The 21,916-nt window shown below is 34.2% G+C and overlaps 1 protein-coding gene across 5 annotated transcripts in view; it reads left to right on the top strand.

Annotated features, from left to right (window-relative positions):
* Sclt1 (sodium channel and clathrin linker 1) overlaps positions 1 to 21,916 on the top strand; it is a 161,184-nt gene that overhangs the window by 36,179 nt on the left and 103,089 nt on the right. For all 5 annotated transcript variants that reach the window (XR_013092145.1, XM_076864458.1, XM_076864457.1 and 2 more), the window contains exons 6-9: positions 3,566 to 3,701; positions 9,526 to 9,648; positions 11,444 to 11,509; positions 18,683 to 18,753. Coding sequence is in view for 4 of the 5 variants with exons in the window: in XM_076864458.1 (XP_076720573.1) it covers positions 3,566 to 3,701; positions 9,526 to 9,648; positions 11,444 to 11,509; positions 18,683 to 18,753 (396 nt within the window). In the remaining variant the exon portion in view is untranslated. The remainder of the gene's footprint in view (positions 1 to 3,565; positions 3,702 to 9,525; positions 9,649 to 11,443; positions 11,510 to 18,682; positions 18,754 to 21,916) is intronic.

The following is a 21,916-nucleotide window of genomic DNA, read 5'->3' on the forward strand; positions in this document are numbered from 1 at the left end:
CATTCTAACCAGGTTACAGCTCTCATATTCTAATCATTCCACCTCTGAATATCCCTGTTTTAACATAGGAGCTTTAGGAGTACATCTCATTTTCAAACTATAACACATACATAAAAATAAATAATACCTTAAAATAGATTAACTCCCTAAACCTTTATGGTACTTTAGTGGTTTTTCTCAATTATATTGCTAATATCTTTGTAGAATCAGATAAAATTTATCTAATCAGTATTTACAAATATGTATTTGTATGTTTCAAAGAAAACAAGGCCAAAAATAAGCAAGGACATAGAGAATATAAGGAGCGAGTTCCAAGTATATGTGCATGTATATCTTTTGCAAAAACTCATGTATTAGCCAACAACAATATACTTTATTTTTCAAAGATGCTTGAAACATTTACAAACATAGTTATAAATTGCAAGCCCTCCCCACCACATGCACGCATACAAATTAAAAATTAATAAATAAATCACGCCTATAATAAAATAGCAAAAGATGGACATAAAGAATTTCTCTTTACTACATTTTCAAATAACTTCAGATAAAAAGAATCAAACACTAAAATTAAAAACTACTGAAAATGGACAGACTAGGCATGTCAGTGCACATCTATAATGCCAGCTACTTGGGAGGCAGAGTTAAGAAGATCCCTTAAGCCCAGGGGTTCTGGCCAACTGGGTGACATAGCCAGATCTTGCCTCCAAAAAAGAACAGAATATCAAACTAATGAGATATAGCCAAAATAGTTCTCATAACAATTTGTTATTTTTAATAAATTGAAAATAGATAGTATTGTTTCCATTAATGGCAGAATAGGTAATTAGTCTTCTTCCGAGAAAAACTACAGATCTGGACAAAAAATAATAAAAATCAAATCTGTTTAAAGGAATGAGAATTAGTGAGGTATTATAGAACTAAGAGCAGGAAAAGAAAGAAATGCAGAAATGTAAGCCTGCATTTGGGACTCTTTTCCCTGATGGTATACTGTCCCTAAAGAGGTGGAAAGAGGTTTAAAAACTAAGATGAACTTGAGACAAATTTACATGGCTAGAAAGGTGAATATTGACTTTCACTGTCCATGGAATTGTAATTAAATGTCTCACAGCCTCTGGGTGTTGGTTTGGGATAGCCTAGGAATAGGAGTGACTCCAAATGGACTGATGTAAAAACATGGCTCTGAAGTGTCCTGACTCTTTGATATTGGCATAAAATGATCAGGATTCGAGAAAAAGAAAGAAGATCATTTTAAAGAAAGATGACATCATTGTTAGGCCACAGAATATCACTGAACTTTTTTATATGTAATAATATAGCTTATATGTGGCATAAAAAGAACAAGTGACTGGAAGATTAGAGTTAGCATGGTAAAACAAGGTTCTAAATCATTAATAATGGGAAATAGAAACAGATCCACAGACTGGTCTCCAAAATATGCTTAATAGTTTCAATGAATGAGATACAAAATTGAGAACTTTGATAGGAGAACTAAAACCTTTTTTTAAAAAAAGGACCAAATACAAATTCTAAACTGAAAAAATATACATTACTAGAGGTGAAATGTAATTGAAGAGAGAATTAGTGGAATGCTACAAGATCAGAGAGACAAGTGAAGAGAATATGAGAGTAAGGTAAGAGATGCAGGGAAAATAGTGAAAAGAGCTAAAATTCATGAGTATTTAACCCTTAAACAACATGGGTTCAAACTCTGTGGGTCCACTTAGAGACTTTTTTAAAAAATGGAGTAGATTTCCAACAATTTGAAAAAGTTGGCAGATTAACAAACTATGTAGCCTAGAAATATTTTTTAAAAGTATGTCATGGATGCATAAACTATATGTAGATAAGAGTATATTTTACCATTTACTATCATAAAATCCACTCAAATAAACGGTAAAATTTTATTAAAACTTACACAGAGACCATACATGGCACCATTTATAGTTGAGAGAACATGTAACACATGTAATGATACATAATTAGATCTTTGTTTTATTATTTTGTCCATTTCATTTGCTACGATTTAAAATCATTAGGAGAATTGATAGATTATGATGCAGTAAATTTTTGATGAAGAAATAGATGTCATTAAAATGTTTATAGAAAAGCTTTCATAATAGAATGTAAATATTTTTAATAATAGTTTCAAAGCAGACTATATCAGTGGCATGACAAAAATCTATTTGTTTATTTTTAACAGTAAAAATTTTGCTAGAAAATACATTCTGCTAGAAAATACAGCATTATTGTTTTTCCTCTGGAATTGAGCATGTCTTTCTTGAAATCTTACCATATTTCTGTTCATTTTTCTCTGTTAAACATAATTTTATATCTATATGACAAATCTTTTAAAAATACTGTTAGATATTTTAAAATAAAAACATTCCTGTTATTGATGCTTCTAAGTACTTTTTGATTATAAAATAATTAGCAAGTCTTGTCCTTCCTTAGAGAGTAATTTTCATTATTTTTAAAGTAATTATTTCCTTCTTTTTATTATATGTGAGAACTTTGTTTTTGATAAGTATGATCTGAAAATTAAGGTTGAATTTTTCTAGTTTCAGAGGAGATTTGTTGTATGAGATACTTCTCTTAAAGTTTTAAGTGGATGGGATGTGACTTGCATTTTCACCTTGAGATGTATTTGCTATAAATAATATTTTATGCTAGCAATTATATTAAATATGTATTTTCAAATTTTTTTAATATTATATAATTTGATCCCTTTTAGTTTTATGATTAAAAATTATATAAAACTATATATATAAAAGTCTCTCAAGTTGTACTTTTACATAAAATTAAAGTCTCAAGTTGTACTTTCCTATCTTTTTTTTTTTTTGGTAATTGAAATATCTTAATATCTTAAATATTAAGATTAAAGGCTCTCAAAAGTATGATCAAGCTTATGTAAAGATGTGCTAGAAAGAAGAGCTTTTAATAGGCTTGGTTTCTAACCAGCAACCATTTTATTCTGCTCTGGTTTTTTTTTTTTTTTTTAGATGGACACAACACAATGCCTTTATTTTTTTTATGTGGTGCTGAGAATCGAACTTTGGTCCCGCTCATGCAAGGCAGGCACTCTACCGCTGAGCCACAATCCCAGCCCCACTGCTCTGTTTTTTAACTGAACTACTTAATTCAAATGAGTTTTGCAAAATACATTGAAGAAAGTAACAAATAATTCTGTAAGATATAAGGTGCCATTTATCTGACTACATGATACTAACACTTGAAATTACTTTCTAAAATGGCTTGTTTTTATCATTTACTAAGGTGTAACATCTGAATTTTGCCTTTTTTTCTTGAAAAAATAAAATCAAGGACAAACTGAGCTCTGCTTCAGTTAATTATTACAATTTAATGCATTTGAAATTGTTCATCTTTTTATTCACAAAACACAGCATTTAATGGTGATTAAGCACTTTAAATTTTTTATTTGAAGTCTACTTAAAAATTATACAAAGAATTATTTTGGAGCCACGTGTTTATTTAATTGATCCCCAAACAGTAATTACTGCATTAAAATAAATTGAAATTATTGCTACATTAATTGTTTTTCCCAAAGGTTGCACAGTGAATTAAAAGAAGCTGTTGAAAAGCAATTGGAGGCTCTTCCCTTTGGCTCAGAGATAGGAAATGACATATATACAGATGAAGAAACAGTCAAGAACCTTCAAGAACAATTGCAACTAGCCAATCAAGTAAGTGATGGTATTTTTTAAAGCTTTAGACTGATTTTACAGAGATTTTTAAAAGTTTGTGTTTATTATTATTTATGAATGATAGAAAGTAACAAAATTGTTAGCACTTAATGATTTTCTTTAATTTGTCAGAATTGTTTTAAAAAAAAAACTTGTATAAATACCATTTGGTATTTGCCCAGTATACTTTTTAAAAAATATATATATATATTTTTTTTTAGTTGCCAATGGATTTTTTTACTTTATTTGTTTATATGTGGTGCTGAGGATCAAACCCAGGGCCTCACACATGCCAGACAAGCACTCTACCACTGAGCCACAACCCCAATCCCCCCCAGTATCCTTTTTAATTGAATCATAAAGCTTTTGATATGATTAATTTTTTTGTCCTATAAGAATATTTTAATGTGAAAGGAAATTTTTAAAAGAAAACCACATTAGCTGGGTATAGTATTACATACCTGCAATCTCAATGAATTGGGAGACTGAAGCAGGAGGATTAAAAGCTCAAGGCCAGCCTCTACAATTTAGCAAAACCATGTCTCAAAATAAAAATAAAGAAAAAAAAAAGAAGGTTGAGAGTGTAGATCAGTGGCAGAGTGTCCCTGGATTTAGTGCTTAGTACCACACACACAAAAAATAATAAAATAAAATAAAATAAAAAAGAGAAAATAATTTTATCCCACCTCCCTAAGTTTTTCATTTTTCTGTGTTTTCTTCTGATATTCTTTTATTCAGTTTTCAAAGATTATACTATTACATTTTTCTAAAGTCATAGTTCTCCTAGAATTATACTTTTTCTCTTTTTGTCTTCCTTCATAGTGATTAAAATCTATGGGAAGCTGTAGCTGTGTTCTACATATCCTGTTTTTCAACACTATAAATTTTTATCAGTTTATACATAGGAGAATTTATTTTACACCTTCATATTCTAAGTGTCTCATATCTTTCAATTGCTATTCTGCTATTTTCTAGCTGTGTAATTATAGAAAAACTTCTTTGGACCTCAGTTTCCTCACTTATAAATGGGGTTAGAATCATAGATCACAATTTGACTTTATAATTATCAGTGAAAAGTCACATTCTTTGGGAGTTTGGTTTTGAAATTTTTTACTTATGAAAGTGATATTTTAGTTAAGTCAGAAAGGCTATATTTGTCTTAAAAAGAAACATGTATTTAACATTGAATTTTTTTAAAAAAAAAGGTAAATTGAGGGAGTTTAAAAATCAATTAGGAAAAAATGATGAGGAAAGCATAGTCTTTGTTCCAGACTAGGAGGGATTTACAGTTGTTTTTACGAAGTAAGTAAATGGAAATTAGTTTATACTTAAATGACTTCTTGCCAAATATTAAATCTATCCTTCAAAAGCTGTGGCACAGTGTGCACTTCTTACTACTTCAGAAGTATTAAGAAACCCAATAAACAGAATTGTCAAAATGTCACTTATTCTTATTACTTATAGAGGACCTATTTTTGCGTTTATTTATGAAAGTCTTATTAAACACAAACAATTGCATTTTTTATCCATTACTAATTGAAAGAACTTGTGTCATGTATCAAAATTACATGAACCCAAACTAATCAGATAAAAATTAAATATAATTTAACGTCAAATATTGGGAGAAAAAAAGAATTCTTAGTAACATTATGCTTCATCAAAGTACAGCCAGCCCTTTGTATCTTTGTATTATATATCAGTGAAGCAACTATGGATCAAAAATAGCTGGAAAAGTTGGGTGCAGTGGTGCACACCTTTAATCCCAGCAGCTTGGGAGGCTGAGATAGGAGGATCCTGAGAGTTCTAAGCCAGCCTCAGCACTGCAGAGGCACTAAGCAACTGAGTGAGACCCTGTATCTAAATAAAATACAAAATAGGGCTGGGGATGTGACTAAGTGGTCGAGTGCCGCCAAGTTCAGTCCTTGGTACTCCTCCCCCTGCCCCCCCAAAAATAGCTGGGAAAATATTTTTTTCTGTACTGAACATATACAGACTTTTGTGTTATTTATTGCCTAAGCAATGTCATCAAAGTATGTAGCATTTATATTGTATTAGGTGAACTGCAGATAATTTATATTGTATTAGGTGAACTGTAGTATATAAGGTGATACACTTAAGTTATATACAATTACATATACACTTAGGTTATATACAAAAGATAATTTAAAGTATACAAGGTGATACACTTAGATTATATACAATTACTAAGACATTTTACATAAGGGACTGTCATACACAGGTTTTGGTATCTGGGGAGGCAGCAGTGGGGTGAGGCCCTGGAACAGGCACCCTGTGGATACCAAGGGAAGACTGTAACAAGCACGCCATGGTGGACTGCCAGTCTAAACATCTTCATTCATTCCATGCATATTTATAGCTCCCTGTCCCATGGCAGACAGATCTGCTGAGCCAGGTACTGGCAATGCAGTAGGGAGTGCTGGTTCCTGCTCTGGGTGCACACAGACTTAGAAGCTAAGTTATGGCAAGATGGTGGATGTTGCTTCTAGTCACATTGGTTCCATTTTACTTTCACACACTGTGATCTTGGGAAACTGTGTGTGTCTCACCTTCCTCATTTACATATGGAGATTATAATAATTTTTATCTTATGGGGTTCTTATGACAATTAGGTTTTTAAAAATCCCCATAAAGCACTTTATAATGCTGAGCATATATGTAGTTAATTAATTTACTGTATTTTTATTATTACTGAGCAGCAAGATAGACAAATAAGAATTAAAATCATGTGCAAAAGATATAGTGTAGAGCAAATATATTGCCTTAGAAGCTGATAGCAAAAATACAGTATTAAGTAACTTACTTAATATTTTTAGTTTCGAATATGTTGTTTGGTTACAGTAGTGTGATTTTAAAAAATCTTTGTGGAAGGCAACTTGACACTAAGAACTTTAGAAATGTTTGTATCCTTTGACCAAGTAATTAATTAAATAATGATATCAAGTAGATTCTAGGAATCTCTCCTGAAGAGTTACATGTGAAAACATATAAATAAATGTGTTTATATAATATTTCTAACAGTGAAAATTTGGAAATAGTTTAAAAATCTAAGATGTGAAATTAGTTAAATTGTGGTTGATCCAAATGATAAATTCATACTATTTTAAAAAGTAATATATTAGTTTTAGGGTTTTGTTTTGTTTTTGTTTTGTACCAGGGATTGAACCCAGGGGCACTTAACCACTGAGTCATATTACCAGTCCTTTGTTGTATTTTATTTTGAGAGAGAGTCTCATTGAGTTGCTGAGGCTGGTTTTGAACTTGAAATCCTTCTGCCTCACCCTCCTGAGCTACTGGGATTACAGGCATGTGCCACCATACCCTCTTAAAAAATAACATATTAGTATATAATGTGGTACTCAAGATTTAGTTTAGCGTCCACCATGATCATCTGAGAGGTTGTTGAAACAGATTACTACTCTCCTAGCCACACTCAAGTTTGTGACCCACGATATCTGAGATATCAATAGTTTGCATTTCTAACAGTTCTGAGATGAGGCTGGTGATGTAGTCTTTTTTTTTTTAATATTTATTCTTAAATTTTATTTGGACACGATATCTTTATTTTATTATTTTTACACTTATGTGGTTTTGAGGATCGAACCCAGTCCCTCATGCATGCTAGGTGAGCTCTCTACCACTGAGCCACAACCCCAGCCTGTCTCCATGTTAGTCTTTTGAGAACCCACTAATTCTAGGAGAGTATGGATTTTGTAACTACTAATGCAAGTGATGCTTGTCATCAGGCAGATTGGGGAAAAAATAGGACCTTTTGAAGTATGAGACATTTCTATGACTTGAGTCATTAAGAAAATGAAATGAAAACTAAGTCTTACGGAAATGAAGAGAATTGTCTGGGATTATTCAGCCGAAATTTTTAAGGTATCATAGGTAAACTGCAGATAGTTTAAAGATTTCAACCCAAGTCTTCGGGCTTCAGATTCTGTGTAGGTCTACACTTTTTAAAACTATGGTAGTATTTAGGCAAAACCAATCTATGGCATTAGAAGACAGGACCACGGTTTTTTGGTGGGATTCCTGACTTTCAGGTGATGGTAATAATGCTCACTCTCTCAAACTGAATGCTGATTCTATGACTGTGTTCACTATGAAAGTTCATGATTTCCGACTTTTCTTAATGCACGTTATACTTCACTAATTGTTTCGTAGAAACTCAGAAACCTATATTTACTCACTGTGTTCTTTTTAAAAATGCATACTGTTCCCCTTCACCTTCTTACTGAAGCTAAGAGGGTGGATTTGCTCTGACCTGGTATTTGAAAGGTTGGACTTACGGACAAAGCGATGAAGATTTCTTCCAGACTCAGTCAACAACTTGCTGAGGGACCTTAGGCAAGTTACCTGAACCTTGGTTTCTACTTCTATGTAGACAGTAACTACTTCTATGTAGCATTCCTCAACCTTTTAGGTTTCAGGATCCTTCTTCAGAACACTTAAAAATTATTTAGAACCTTAAAGACCCTTTTGTTTTGGTTTTGTGTTTTATATATCGATCAATATCAATTGTATTACAAATTAAAACCTACTTTAGAATTTCTAAGGTTTATTCTTTCTGTGGAACAACTAACAGTTTTCTAAGTTAATTTTTTTCTTTGTTAACTTTTTTTCCTTCTTTTTCTTTATTTTCTTCTCATTACTATTGTGTTGTTGTTGTTGTTGTTGTTGTTTTAAGAGGGGTCTTGCTGTGTTGTCCAAGCTGGTCTCAAACTCATGAGTTTAAGTAAGCCTCCTGTAGAATAGTTTTAGTCTTTCTCTCTGATAAGACTGTGAAATGTGAGTACAAAGATAATTTCAGAGAAAGAAAATTTTCATCTTTGGGGTTATTCTCTAAATTATTGTTAATACAATTTTAAAACATCAAAAATTATAACTTGGATTGGAGATGTTGCTGAGAGGTAAAGTATTTGCTACTTTTTGAGAGGACCTGGGTTTGATCCCTCGGACTATAAAGGAAAATATGTATATAATACAATTGTGATATAGTCATGTACTACAGAATGACCTTCAGTCTATGATGGACTGCTGCCGCAGTCTGGCTGGGCACAATTCAGGAGCCACTTGTCAAAAGAAACTAACTTTATTTTTAGAACCACACACGCCAAACAAAACCGCTCCTCAGGAAAAACCCTCAGAGCCCAACTGCCACCACCGGTTTCCCACAAGCCACTTCCCCAACCACCAGCCTCTCCACCTCCCACAATCCTCCTGCTCTTGAGGCCGATTGGCTGGGTCGTGTGGGCGGAGCCAAAAAAGTCCCCCAATGAGCAGCTCCATGGCCTGAAAGGGCAGGGAAACAGCCCAATGAGCATCACCGCAGAGGAGCCAATCAGCTAGATGTTGCTGGGGCCGCTGTGAGCCAATCATTAGCTGGTAGTCTGAAAGGGCGGGGAAACAGCTCAATGAGCATCTCCAGTGAGCATCACTGCAGAGGAGACAATCAGCTAGATGTTGCTGGGGCCGCTGTGAGCCAATCATCAGCTGGCAGTCTGAAAGTTTGCTGGGGCCCCTTCGGCTGTGGCTCTCAACAGACTGCATGTCCAATAATGGTCCCACAAGATTTCATCACCTCCTCACCAAGTAGCCATTTGTGTAAATATACGATGTTCACCAATGGCAAAATTGAATTTCTCAGAACCTATTCCTGTCATTAAGCCATGCGTGACTTTACCTCTTCGTGCAAGTTCTGTTTTCAGTCTCTAACTTGATAAGAACTCATTTGTGACATGATCTATTTGCACTATACAGTAAATAATCTGCTAATAATTTAATGAATTTTTCCCCATAGGAAAAAATTCAGGCTATAGAACTCTGGCAGACTGTTGCCCAGGAGTTGGACAGACTGCAGAAAATTTACCAGGAGCACATGACCAAGGCCCAGATTCAAGTATTTGAAAGCCAAAAGCAAAAGGTAGTCTTAGATTTCATGATTTCCTTGTGTGTCTTTAAGAAATTACATTCTGAAGAAACTGCATTAGAGAAGAGTACCAAAGTCTTTACCGTGATTTTACGTTAACAGTAAATGGATCTCTGCTGCTCAGAAATCCCTTAAACAGATAAGATAATTAAAGCACTGCCCCAGTGCACATTTGCTTTTATAATGGGATTAGCAATAAAAGCTGTATTTAGTTCTAAGAAGCAGCTATTAGATTATTTTATATAAATAGACCTCTGAAGCTTTCTTTGCTTGATTTCCTACCTATTTTGAAACAAAACAGAACCATGCCTTAGGTTATGGTGAGAGTGCTATGTAAAATAAAAATGTTTCTATCATTAAATGTGGCCTATTAAAAGTAGATGTCAAGTTTATCTACCATAAATTAATCAAAATCATATAATACAAAGAGATCTTAATAGTCATTAAGATAACCGTTTTAACTTTTAACTTTTCCTACCAAAAGCAAAGTCATTTTACATTCTTTCAAAGTGTTCAGCTAGATTTTGCTTAACTGTATCACAAGAACTTGCTGCCTCAGGAGACCATTCCACTGGAAAATCTGCCTTCTTTAATCCTTTGTTGGTTTTTTGAACTCTATGGACAAATTCTAATTCTAACCTCTTTTCTGTGTATCTTGAGAAGCAGTTATTTAGGTTGGTTCTCATACTTTTTTAAACTTCCATTAAAGACTTTCTTAATTTTAATTTATGAATATTTCAATAATAATAATTATAGTTAATTCCTACCTGAAGAAGTCATATAACAATTCTCACATGATGCTTTACAGTTTAAAAAAATGACTTTTTCTATACATGCCCTGGTTTTAAAAAACCCACATGTAATTTGAGCCATAACTTTTACCTTTCAGGTCTAGAAACCATTTTTTTTTTTCTTTTGGTACCACTCCCCAGACTATGTTGTATTTTATTTAGAGACAGGGTCTCCCTGAGTTACTTAGCACCTTGCTGTTCCTGAGGCTGGCTTAGAACTCATGATCCTCCTGCCTCAGCCTCCCGAGCTGCTGAGATTACAGAAGTGTGCCACTGTGCCTGGCTAGAAACCATTTTTTAATAAAAGTAAATTCTTGAGGATTGTTGCCTCATTTAGGTCAGGGAAACCCATGAGGTTTTGGGGTTTTTTTTTTTTTTTTGGTTTTTCACCCGAATAAGATCATTCTTATACTATACCTATGCACTAAGATTTTTTTAAAATATGTGACTTTTTAAATAACACTTAATCTTTATTTCCCTGCTTGCCTGTTGATATTTGGTTCTGTCTTCCCACTTATTAACAGCCTCTCCCAACTTTGTGTTACCTACACAAATAGTGTTTAATAGGATCATAACAGCTAATCAAACAACTTTATACTTGTAGAACATGAGAATTTTTTAAAAAGCATTGGGCAGTAATTCCTCTGCTGTGGTTTCTTTTGTAGATTTTTAAAATAGTTTTGAATGTGGTTTTCCAATACTTGACAGGGTTTCTCTAGCATTTGGAATTTATGTCTTTAAGTTTTAAAATAGTATTTACTAATGGATTGATTTCTAGAAATAATGATTTTTACATGAAACATAAATAGCTACATTAGTATCAACATTGTTTCCTTATTATTTAGTCATTTAAAATTTTTTATTTCTTTGAATATTCACACAATAATAGAAGAACCACTAAATTTATGCATAATGACTTTAGATTTAATTTTAGTTTTATTTCAAATATGGGTTGCAAAGAAAATGTTATTCATATTCTCCTCCTACCTTCCCACTAGGATCAGCTGACCAGATTTCAACAGCTAACTACGCAACTCAACGTTGGTAAAGAGAGTGCAGAAATGGTAAGTGAAAGATCCATTTTACTGTACTTGTTGATATAAACTAGAAATTATCACTGTAAATATTCATATTTATTTATGCTGATTTAAATCAAAAACCACAAAACATTCATGACATTAAAACAGGTAGACACTATTTTTTTATCTTTCTCTTATACTTTCAATCATATGACATAGTTCACAGTATCTGAAATATTCCTAATCTGAAGACCCTCTTAGTGTCCTTGGTAAGATCTCCTAAGATCAGTAATCTAGACCTGAACTTTCATGAGTAGACTGTATACTTTATGTAGTGCATCTAACACCAGGTATATGACAAGGAGAGTACACTTCTTTGTTGAATGAATGAATTGCTCATTTTCTTCAAAAAAATAGGAAACCAAGAACCATGTGTCAATTAATTATCAGTACTAACTTGGATATACCTAAGTTTCCCTGCAGTCTCCTACAACAAATATAATTAGTTCTTCCAGTTGCATTCTTTACCTTTTTGTTGTCCTACTTGCCTTTTGTTTTCTTTTCTTCTCAGAATTTTACTTGTCTCTATTGTTGAGTAATAGAATGATGACATGCCAGGTAATCTCGCTCCTTCCTTTCTTCACTCTTGCTTATTTACTTTGCTGATTCTTGTTAGTATTCAATAAAAATGTCCTTGTTTAAGAGTAGAGTTGCATCATCAAAAGTAAGTTATCCAGTTTTATTCTACTTTAAAATTTTTTCTCCTTGAAACATATAAAATTTATTCAACAAACATCTCCCTGTTCTACTTATACTAACATTAGAATTCTAGTCACTTAGAACTTTTAACAATATATGTCTAGAGTTTTAAAATGCTCATGATGTACTCTAAACAAAATGATTAGTGATTCTTAAAACTAAAAAGAGTATTTTAAAAAATATATTTTTGTAGGAAATTAATACTCTAACCTAATCACAATTATTTGTAATTTCTTTTGGTGTATCTCCTAGACCCATAGGAATTATATAATCCTTTGGTACCTTTTATACCATACAGACCCTACTTTATTAGAAATAGCCCAAAATGATTTTGATGAAAGAAAGCCATGGCGAATGGGTGTTTGATTACAGATAAGGAATACCTAAAATCTAAGGCAGAAGAATTCATGGTGTCAGGCCAAAGCTCTGAGTAAATAAAGTGATAAAGGAGTGGCAAGATGGATAAAGGAAAGTGTTATAAAAACCAAAGTAGGGGCTGGTTGTAACCTCAGTGGTAAAGAATCTGCTTAGCATGTGCAACTCCATGGGTCCAATCCTCAGGACTAAAACCAGAAAAAAATAAGAAAAAAAGGAAAGAAAAACTTTTGTGGTTGGTTAAAATAAAGGAAAATGGTTGGGAAATTTTCAAATAAGAGTTTTTAATATATATATATATAAATGTCAAACAAGACTACTAAGTATAAAAGGAACAGCCTTAAGTGCCCGCAACGGTCGTGCATATCCCAGAGAGCACTCAGAGCATACTCAGAGGAGCCAGTTTGAGTCAAGATCAAATTTGAAGGAAATTTCCTCTAAAAAATCAAGCAGTTTAGGGGTTGGGGATGTGGCTCAGTGGTGAATAACTTGCCTACTATGTGTGAGGCCCTGAGTTTAATCCCCAGCACTGCCAATAAATAAATAAATGTCAAGCCGTTTCCATTAAAAATTGTTTTCTGATTACATGAATAAACTCATTAAAAATGAGTAGGTTCCTAGAGATGTATAATGAATTAATGCGTGTGTAGTGAATAAAACTGGGGCAGCATGGCAGAGGAGGGAAAACTGGACCCTTCTTTCTCCCCACAAACACTGATTGAATAATTATTCACGGACAAAGTTCTTTTGTGAGAAATCAGAAATTAATTAAAAGACTCTTGCATCCCAGGAAAACGTGAAACCAAACTCCTGGACCACAGGAGGGGGATTTGGACTCTTACTGGAGACTCTGCTTCAAATGAAGCACCACATTATCTAAAAAGGACCCCCTAACTCCTACCAGCATCCAGAGGAAGTAAGAGTTTGGTATGCACATTAAGAGCCCCATCTTTTCTGAAGGGGCTCCAGACTGCCTTTCCTCCTCCCACCTTTGGAGCTCACTGACTGGGACTGACAAGTATCCATGATCCTATTCCTTGCTCACTATAGAGCAAGTGAATGGAAAACCAGCTTTCAGCTCCCCCTGAAGCAAGAAAGAGATCTGTGTGTCTAACTCCCCAGCTTCTCAAAGGTTTTCCAGAGAGCTAGTCTGTCTTGCCAGTCTTAGGCTCTGTTCAGTCCACCACAGTCTAGCCAAACAAGGAAGAGTGGAGAAGGAGGCTTGGGATTTTATAGGTCATAGCTCTCTGCACACTCCCAGTTTAGCGTAGAGAAGGACAACAAAATCACAGCTGCCACCCACCATCTCCATGGGGAGGAAAAGAATTGGTAAAGGCCTCCCAAATCTCTGGTTGACTGATGGGTGGGGTCTTCTATTATAAAAGGCAAGTCTGTAAATACTACGAGGATTATCTGCTTTCTCTAAGACACAAACACTAAAATAGAGTCAGAAAAATAACCAGCCAAAGATGTTTCAAACAAAGGAACAGATAAATCTCCAGAAATCAGTCTTGCTGAAAAAAGGTTGTGGTTTACCTGATAGAGGATTAAAAGTAACTCTTATTAATTTGTTCACCAAAGTCAAGAGAACAATGCATGAGCAATATGGGAATTTCAACAAAGAGAAAATATATAAAAATACCAAATAGAAATCAAAGAGCTAAAGAACACAGTACACTGAACTTGAAAACTTCACTTAAGTTTCCATAGGAGGCTAAGTCAAGAGGAAGAAAGAATGCGAGAACTGAAAAATTAGTGAAATCAAGAACAGCAACAACAACAACAAAAAGTGAAGAAAACTTTAAGGAATACCATTAAGTAGACCAATATATACATTATGGAAGTTCAAAAACAAGAAAAAAAAAAGGACCAGAAAGTGATTCAAAGAAAGTGGCTGGAAACATCCCAAGTCATGATAAGGAAACCGATATTTATGTCCAAGAAATCCAGAGGACACTACATAAGACAAATCCAAAGAAATTTACATCCAGACACATTATAGTCAAATTTTGAAAGCCAGCATATTTTGAAAGCTGCAAGAGAAAAGCAACTTAGCCATATAAGGGAACCCACAAAATAACAAATAGAAGATTTTTTAGCAGAAACCTTGCAGACCAGAAGGGAGTAGGATGATATTTTCAGAGTACTGAAAGAAGATCACTGCCAAACAGTAATTCTGTAGTCAGCTAAACTCTTCTTCAAAATGAAAGCGAAACAAAAAAAAAAAAAAAAAATCAGGGAGTTTATCACCACTAGATCCATCTTATTAAGAAATGGCAAAGGGAATTCTTTAAGTTGAAAAGAAAGGATGTAAGTTGAAAAGAAAGGATGTTAAACAGCTACACAATAACATAAGAAAGTGTGAAACCTGTTAGCAAAGAGATATAAAGAATACTGTTTTACTCTAGTGGTGGTGAGTAAATCATTTTTAATTCTGATATAAAAGTTAAAAGGCAAAAGTAGTACAAATATGTTAGAAGATACATAATACGAATAGATGTGAATTGTAACAAAAATAACAAATGTGGGAAAGAGAAGCTAAATATAATGGTCTTTATATGCAATTGAAATTAGTTATCAGTTTAAAATGCATTAATATGAGGTACCCCCTCACCTCCAACCCCCACACACATACAACCAGTAGTCCTAGCTGAATACAGCAGTGTTGTATTCAGCGAGGCCAGGTGGCCTGGGTAGTTTCATAAGAAAGAGAAAATAATCAGGATATTAACAGAAAGTATCAAAAAGGAAGATAATAATAAAAAAAAGACAAAAGAACTGTAAGATTAACTGAAAACAGCCAACAAAATGGCAGTATTAAATCCTTTCCTATCAATAACTACTTTAAATGTAAATAGGTTAAACTCTTCAGTGAAAAGTGACCCAATGGATTTAAAAAAAAAAAAAAATTATATGCTATGTACAAGAAATTCACTTTATGTTTAAGGACACACACATAGGCTGAAAAAAGAATACTTAGCCCATTTTAAAATCAAGTTGTTTGTTTTTTACTATTGAATTATACAAGTTCCTATAGTATTTTAGAGATTACTTCTTTGTTTGAGGTGCCATTTGCAGATATTTTTTCCCAGCCCACAGGTTGCCTTTTCAACCTACTTAGTATTTCCTTTGCTATACAGAAGCTTTTTATTTTGCTATAGTTTTTACTTGATCATTTTTGTTCTAATTGCCTTTGCTTTTGGTGGCATATTCATGTACACGGCTAAGATCACTGTCTCAAATCTTTTCCTCTGGGTCTTCTTGCAGGAGTTTTACAGGTACACATCCTAGGTTTAGGTCTTTAATCTATTTTAAGTTTATTTGTGCATATAATATAAGGATCCCATTTATTCTTTTCTGTGTGGACCTCTAGGTTTTCCGCATACCCTTTATTGAGGGCTCTCCGTGCCATTTGTGTATTCTTGGCATTCTTGGCAAAGGTCAGTTGACATGTATCTGTGGATTTATTTCTGGGATCACTGTTCTGTTTTACTAGTGTGTCTGACTTTATGCCAGTGTCCTCCTGTTTTGATCTGTTACATATTTTGTAATTAGAAAATGTTTTGCCTCCAGTTCTATAATTGTTTCTGAAGATTGATTTGGCTATTTATGGACTTTTGTGATTTCATATGAATTTTAGGATTTTATTTCTATTTCTGCAAAAAATTCCATTGGAATTTTGATAAGGATTACATTGGATCTGTAACTTGCTTTAGGTAGTATGGACATTTTAAAAAATTAAGTTTTTCAACCCTTGAACACAAAATGTTTTTATTTGTTGTATCTTGTTTTCTTTGCTCTGATCTTTGTTATTTTCTTGCTTCTGCTAACTTTGAGGTTTTAAAATTTCCTTCACCAATGTTTTGTAGGTTTGAGTACATAGGTCTTTCAGGTCCTCAGTTATGCTTAAAAAGAATCACACATATGAATCCTTTAGTATAATGGTAAATGAATGCATACATGGATATATGAGAAATTACATTTCTCTACCTTAATTCTCAATGTTTCACATTTCCTTTTGTTGTTTTGGTGGGATCTTGCAATATTGCTCAGGCTGGCCTCAAACTCCTGGGCCCAAGTTTTCCTCCTGCTTCTGCCTCCTAACTTAGTAGCTGGGACTCCTGGTGAACACAGCAGCACAAAATCATATTGGCTGTAGACTGCAGCATTCCATTGCTCCACAGTCAGTCATAGTGTGGCCTGCAGGGTCTCTACTAGAGATAAGGCTTCTTTGGAGGATTTGCATAGGAGGAACAGGCATAAACCCCCTCACACACCATCCTCCAGATACCTTCAGTGGGACAGCGGCCTTCCAGCATCTAAACCCGGATCTGTGTGTTTGCTATGGAGACTTCCATTAGGTATGTGTGATTGCTTAAGTCCTTGACCATTGATGATCAACTCAGCCTTCAACTCCCATTCCACTCCCTGGAGTCTGAAGTGGAAGGTGGAGGCCGGTGAAAATTCTAGCCCTCTAATCACATGGTTTGTTCCCCTGATGACCAGCCCCCATCCTGAGGCTTTCCTGGGCTCTGCAGCCTAGTCTTCTCATTAGCATATAAAAAGACCACTAATTTGGATGTTCCAAGGGTTTTAGGGGCAGCTTGCCAAGAAATTGGGATTACCAACTCTGTTTCTTAGTATAAATCACAATATCACAGGCCCAATATTACACCTAGTTGTTTGGTTTTTGTTTTTCACTTTACTTGTGTGGTGTAATCTACCTACCTCTCAATATTTTTTTTTTTTTCTGATTTTTTGATCTTTTCAATTGTGCTTTGTGAACTTAATACTAAATTCTGGTCTGTGATAATCATCTTTTCCATATAACAACTAAATCCTAAGGCTTGCTTTTTGTCTCAATAAGGTATTCCCTCATTCATTCCTCAAAGGTCTACATGCCTCCCATGTACTGACTCATATAACAGGCTCTGAGAGTTCTATTTATATTTATATTTGTAAATATAATATGTAAATTTGTATGTATGTATGTATAAATATAATAAGTAAATTTGTAAATATAATATGACTTACATTGTGAAGTTACAAATTAAATTTTATCTAAATGCAGAAAATAAATAGTCAATTTAACCTGAGAGTGAGTGAACCAGTCAGGGTGTTGAGGGTTAAATTCAGGCAGAATGTGAGTATCTCAGGCAAGGGAAATTTAATCATGGGTTAAAAATCTGAAGTCAATGAAATTGGAAAGAGGATGAGAGAAGCACGTGAAAGCTGCCTTGGGGACTTTAGTAGGAGAGATGCAAACATGATCTATTGGGGCAAGAAGAGACTGAAATCAAGACTATCCATCAAGTGGTAACTGTAATATAATGTATACATTATATTATGTATAATATAATTATGCATAGTCTTGATTTCATTTTCTTCCTGCCCAACATAAATATACATGTGTCTATGTTGCCAGAAAGGAATTTGTACCATCACGGTAAAACCAAAACAAATAAAAAGTCACTTCCCTTAAAAAAAGCTTTTCTCCAGGTAGAGGGTTGCCTCATATCTTACTCTGAGTTCCTCTGTAAGTAAGTGAACCTGAGGAAAGTGTTCTAAATCATGTTGTTTATTAGGAGATAATACCAAATAACACCAGCAAGGTAGTGGGGAAGAGAAGGAAGCTAATAAAGGACTTTTGAAATTGAGCGAGTTAGCTCTGTGGCTGAAACTTGATACCACTAATGGAATCTGAAAGCCAGTGAAGAACACAGGCTCAGGTTTCCCACCTGCGGGCCAAGGGAACTTGGGTTACTGATACACCAATACCTTTAGTCATGTCGGGTGGAACGCTGGTTCTACACGTGTAGGCTTCACAGGTAGATGAGCAAAAGAGGACCAGGTTTCCACAGCAAGCTAAGACAGAAACGCAGATCAGGCTGTCTGAACCGAATCAGGTGTCCACTGAAGTAAAGATGAGGAAAGACGACCAGGGACGTGGTTCACCCTCAAAACACATAATCATTCTCATGATTCTCATTTCATTTTTTTCTACTTATATGCCTTATGGTTAATCTTTAAAAATAGTTCTTAAATGTTCTAATACTGATTGTCTTTCTTCTTTTCCTGTGACAGAGTAACCAACACTATCTGAAAGCATTATCCGAACAAAGTGTGGAAACTGAGCAACTCCGAACACAACTTAGGTATCTTCCAAACTGAATTTTGTTATTTTATTAGTAATTACTTTTTTTTTACAGGAGCTCGTTATACCATAATTTGCTTATGGGTTCTTTTTTTTTTTTTTTCTTCTTTTTATTAAGTATCTGTCAGTAGCTTCTTATATATCTTATCATGTGGGACAGGAAGAGACTAAAATCAAGATGGTTAGTCAGGAAATAATTATAACATACATGTGAAGGGGTGTGATAACAGAAGAAAATTAGTTCCTTTAAGAAAATATTTTTACACACAGAATACTACTTCCTGTCTTTCTGTGGACTTCTGTACGGTTCCCACATCTGCTGTTTCTCTAGTAGGTAGTACCAAGGAGCACCACCAGTAGAGGAGTGGGGAGTGAGCCAGGGAAGGGAAGTAGAAGGCAGCCAGCACAGATGCTCCTTGACTTATGGTGGGTCGTGTCCCAATAAAACCACCTTAAGTTGAAAATACTGTAAGTCAGTAATGCATTTAACATACCAGCCTACCAACACCATAGCACACTACATTATAGAGAGCCCACTGTTAATCTGTGTGATTACTTGGCTGACTTGGGGCTATAGCTCTGTGCTACCACCCAGCCTCGTAAGAGTACCAGACACCTGTCAATAGCCCCCAAAAGATCAAAATTCAAAGTACGGTTTCTAATGAATAGGTCTCTGTTTCAGACCTTTATAATGTCAAGCCATCATAAATAGGGACCATCTGTATGGGATTTTTTTTAAATTGCACAATTTAGAGCCAGGCACAATGGCGTATGCCTGTAATTCCAGTGGTATGAAAGGCTGAGGCAGGAGGATCGTAGGCTTAAAGCCAACCTCAGCAATAGCAAGGTGCTAACCAACTCAGTGAGATCCTGCCTCTAAATAAAATACAAAATAGGGCTAGGGATGTGGCTCAGTGGTTGGGGGTCCCTGAGTTCAATCCCCAGGATCCCACCCAATTATACAATTTAATACTGTTTGTATATTTAGTATTCATTTGTTTAATAATCATTGCATTTAATAGTTTTCACAGGCAAATCTCCAAATAACTAAAAAAATAATTTCACTTTCATTTCTCCTAGTCCTAATACTTAAAATTCAGAAGTACAATCATATAAGATTTGTTCTTGAATATTCATTTGAAAATATCTTTAATATTTTAATAATGTAATATAAATTATGGTTTGTTAAATAAACTATTTTATTATGCCTTTCAAAATACAAGCATGTGTTTTACCCCACAAAATAAGATATTGTTTTCTAAAAGCAGAATCTTTTATTTTTTTCAAAATTTTATTTACAACTTTTTATATTTTGATCTTATTGCCTTTGTCAACTTTCAAATTTAATATAAGATATTTACTTTATATTTCCCTAGACATTTTACTTGTGGCTTTTACATGATTCACTTTATTTCTCTAGCTGTTACTGATTTTGTAGCTTAAAATAACAATGGTTTATTTAATTACAAGATCTTACTGTCTTCAAGATGGAAATTGTTTTTTAAATTATGAAACCATGGACTGGAGTTTTGGCTCAGTTGTGGCTCAGAGCGCTTGCCTAGCATGTGTGAGGCACAGGGTTTGATTCTCAGCACTACATATAAATAAATGAATAAAATAAATGTTTATCAATATCTAAAAAATATTTTTTTAAAAATTATGAAACCAGTATAAACTCTATTATTATAAAATACTCTAGATAGTAGATTATGTCAGATTACAATGTGATTCTCACATTAACTACCCAGAGTTAGTATAGATTCCACAGATTTAGGGCACAGACCCCATTAAGGTTACCCTCATTCAGATACCACCAGTTTGGGGACCCCCCAGGTCATCTCACTTCAAACCAACAGGCTGCAAATGTGGACATTTCCCTCACCTGCTCTGGCTCAGTAATTCTCTGGAATGACTCACAGGACTTAGAAAAGCATTATACTTATGATTACATTTTAATTATAAAGGATATAAACTGGGCCCACCCAAAGAAGACACCTATAGGGTAAGATTTGAGAAGGTCCCCAATGTAGAGCTTCCATGTCCTATGCTCATGGAAGCAAGAAGTGTCATCCTAGTAGCACCACGATGTGACAGTGTATTCACCAAACAGGAAGTTCACCCACGCCTCTGTGTTCAGAATTTTCACTAAAGTTTATTACATGCATATCACTGATTAGATAATTAATCACATTATTGAATCAGTTCTGTAGCCCCACTCCCCTCCCTGGAGATCAGGAGGTTGGGCCTCAAAGCCCTAACCCTCTGTTACTGTGGTCAGTTTTGCCACCACAACCAGTCTGGTTCTGTCGGCCTGCCACAAGTTATCCCATTAGCATGAACATAGATATGGTCCGAGAGGTTCAGCACAAATAACAAAAATAATTCTGATGCTCAGGAAATACCAGGGATCTAGAATCTGGGACAAAAACAAGATACACTGTTATACAACTATGATATAACACAAAAGGAAATAAAAATCTCATGATTTTATTATTTAAAATAACTTGTTAACTTTTTAAGTTTAGATTTGTGTGTGTACTTGAATATTTTTGTAAAAGGATAATATAAACACTATTGAATAGCCTTTTTCACTTATTGATATATGAGGATCATATTAGTATTATCATTCTTTTTTTAGTGCTGGATATAATATTATCATTCTTAATGTTATGTAGTATAATATTAAATGAATGTGCTATATTTATTTCTTGAATTCTTATTTTCTATCCACTGATATTTCTGTATCATTCTTAGAATAACTTTTGAAGGCTGTCTGTTCTATTCTATTAATATTTAGGATTAGTACAGCACTAAAATAATAAGTAAATGATAAACAACCCAAAATTAGTCTTGGTTATCATTTTAATGCTACTGTTAAATAATATTTTGATTACTAATATTTATAAAGTGAAACCTATTTAGGACATTTAAAATAAAGGTCATCTTGGGCTAGGGATGTGGCTCAAGTGGTAGCATGCTCGCCTGGCATGCGTGCGGCCCGGGTTCGATTCTCAGCACCACGTACAAACAAAGATGTTGTGTCTGCCGATAACTAAAAAATAAATATCAAAAAATTCTCTCTCTCTCTCTCTCCCTCTCTCTCTCTCTCCCTCTCCTCTCTCACTCTTTCTTTAAAAAAAAATAAAAAAATAAAGGTCATCTTG

This window comes from Callospermophilus lateralis, chromosome 8, assembly GCF_048772815.1.
Source record: "Callospermophilus lateralis isolate mCalLat2 chromosome 8, mCalLat2.hap1, whole genome shotgun sequence".
NCBI classification, from domain to species: domain Eukaryota; kingdom Metazoa; phylum Chordata; class Mammalia; order Rodentia; family Sciuridae; genus Callospermophilus; species Callospermophilus lateralis.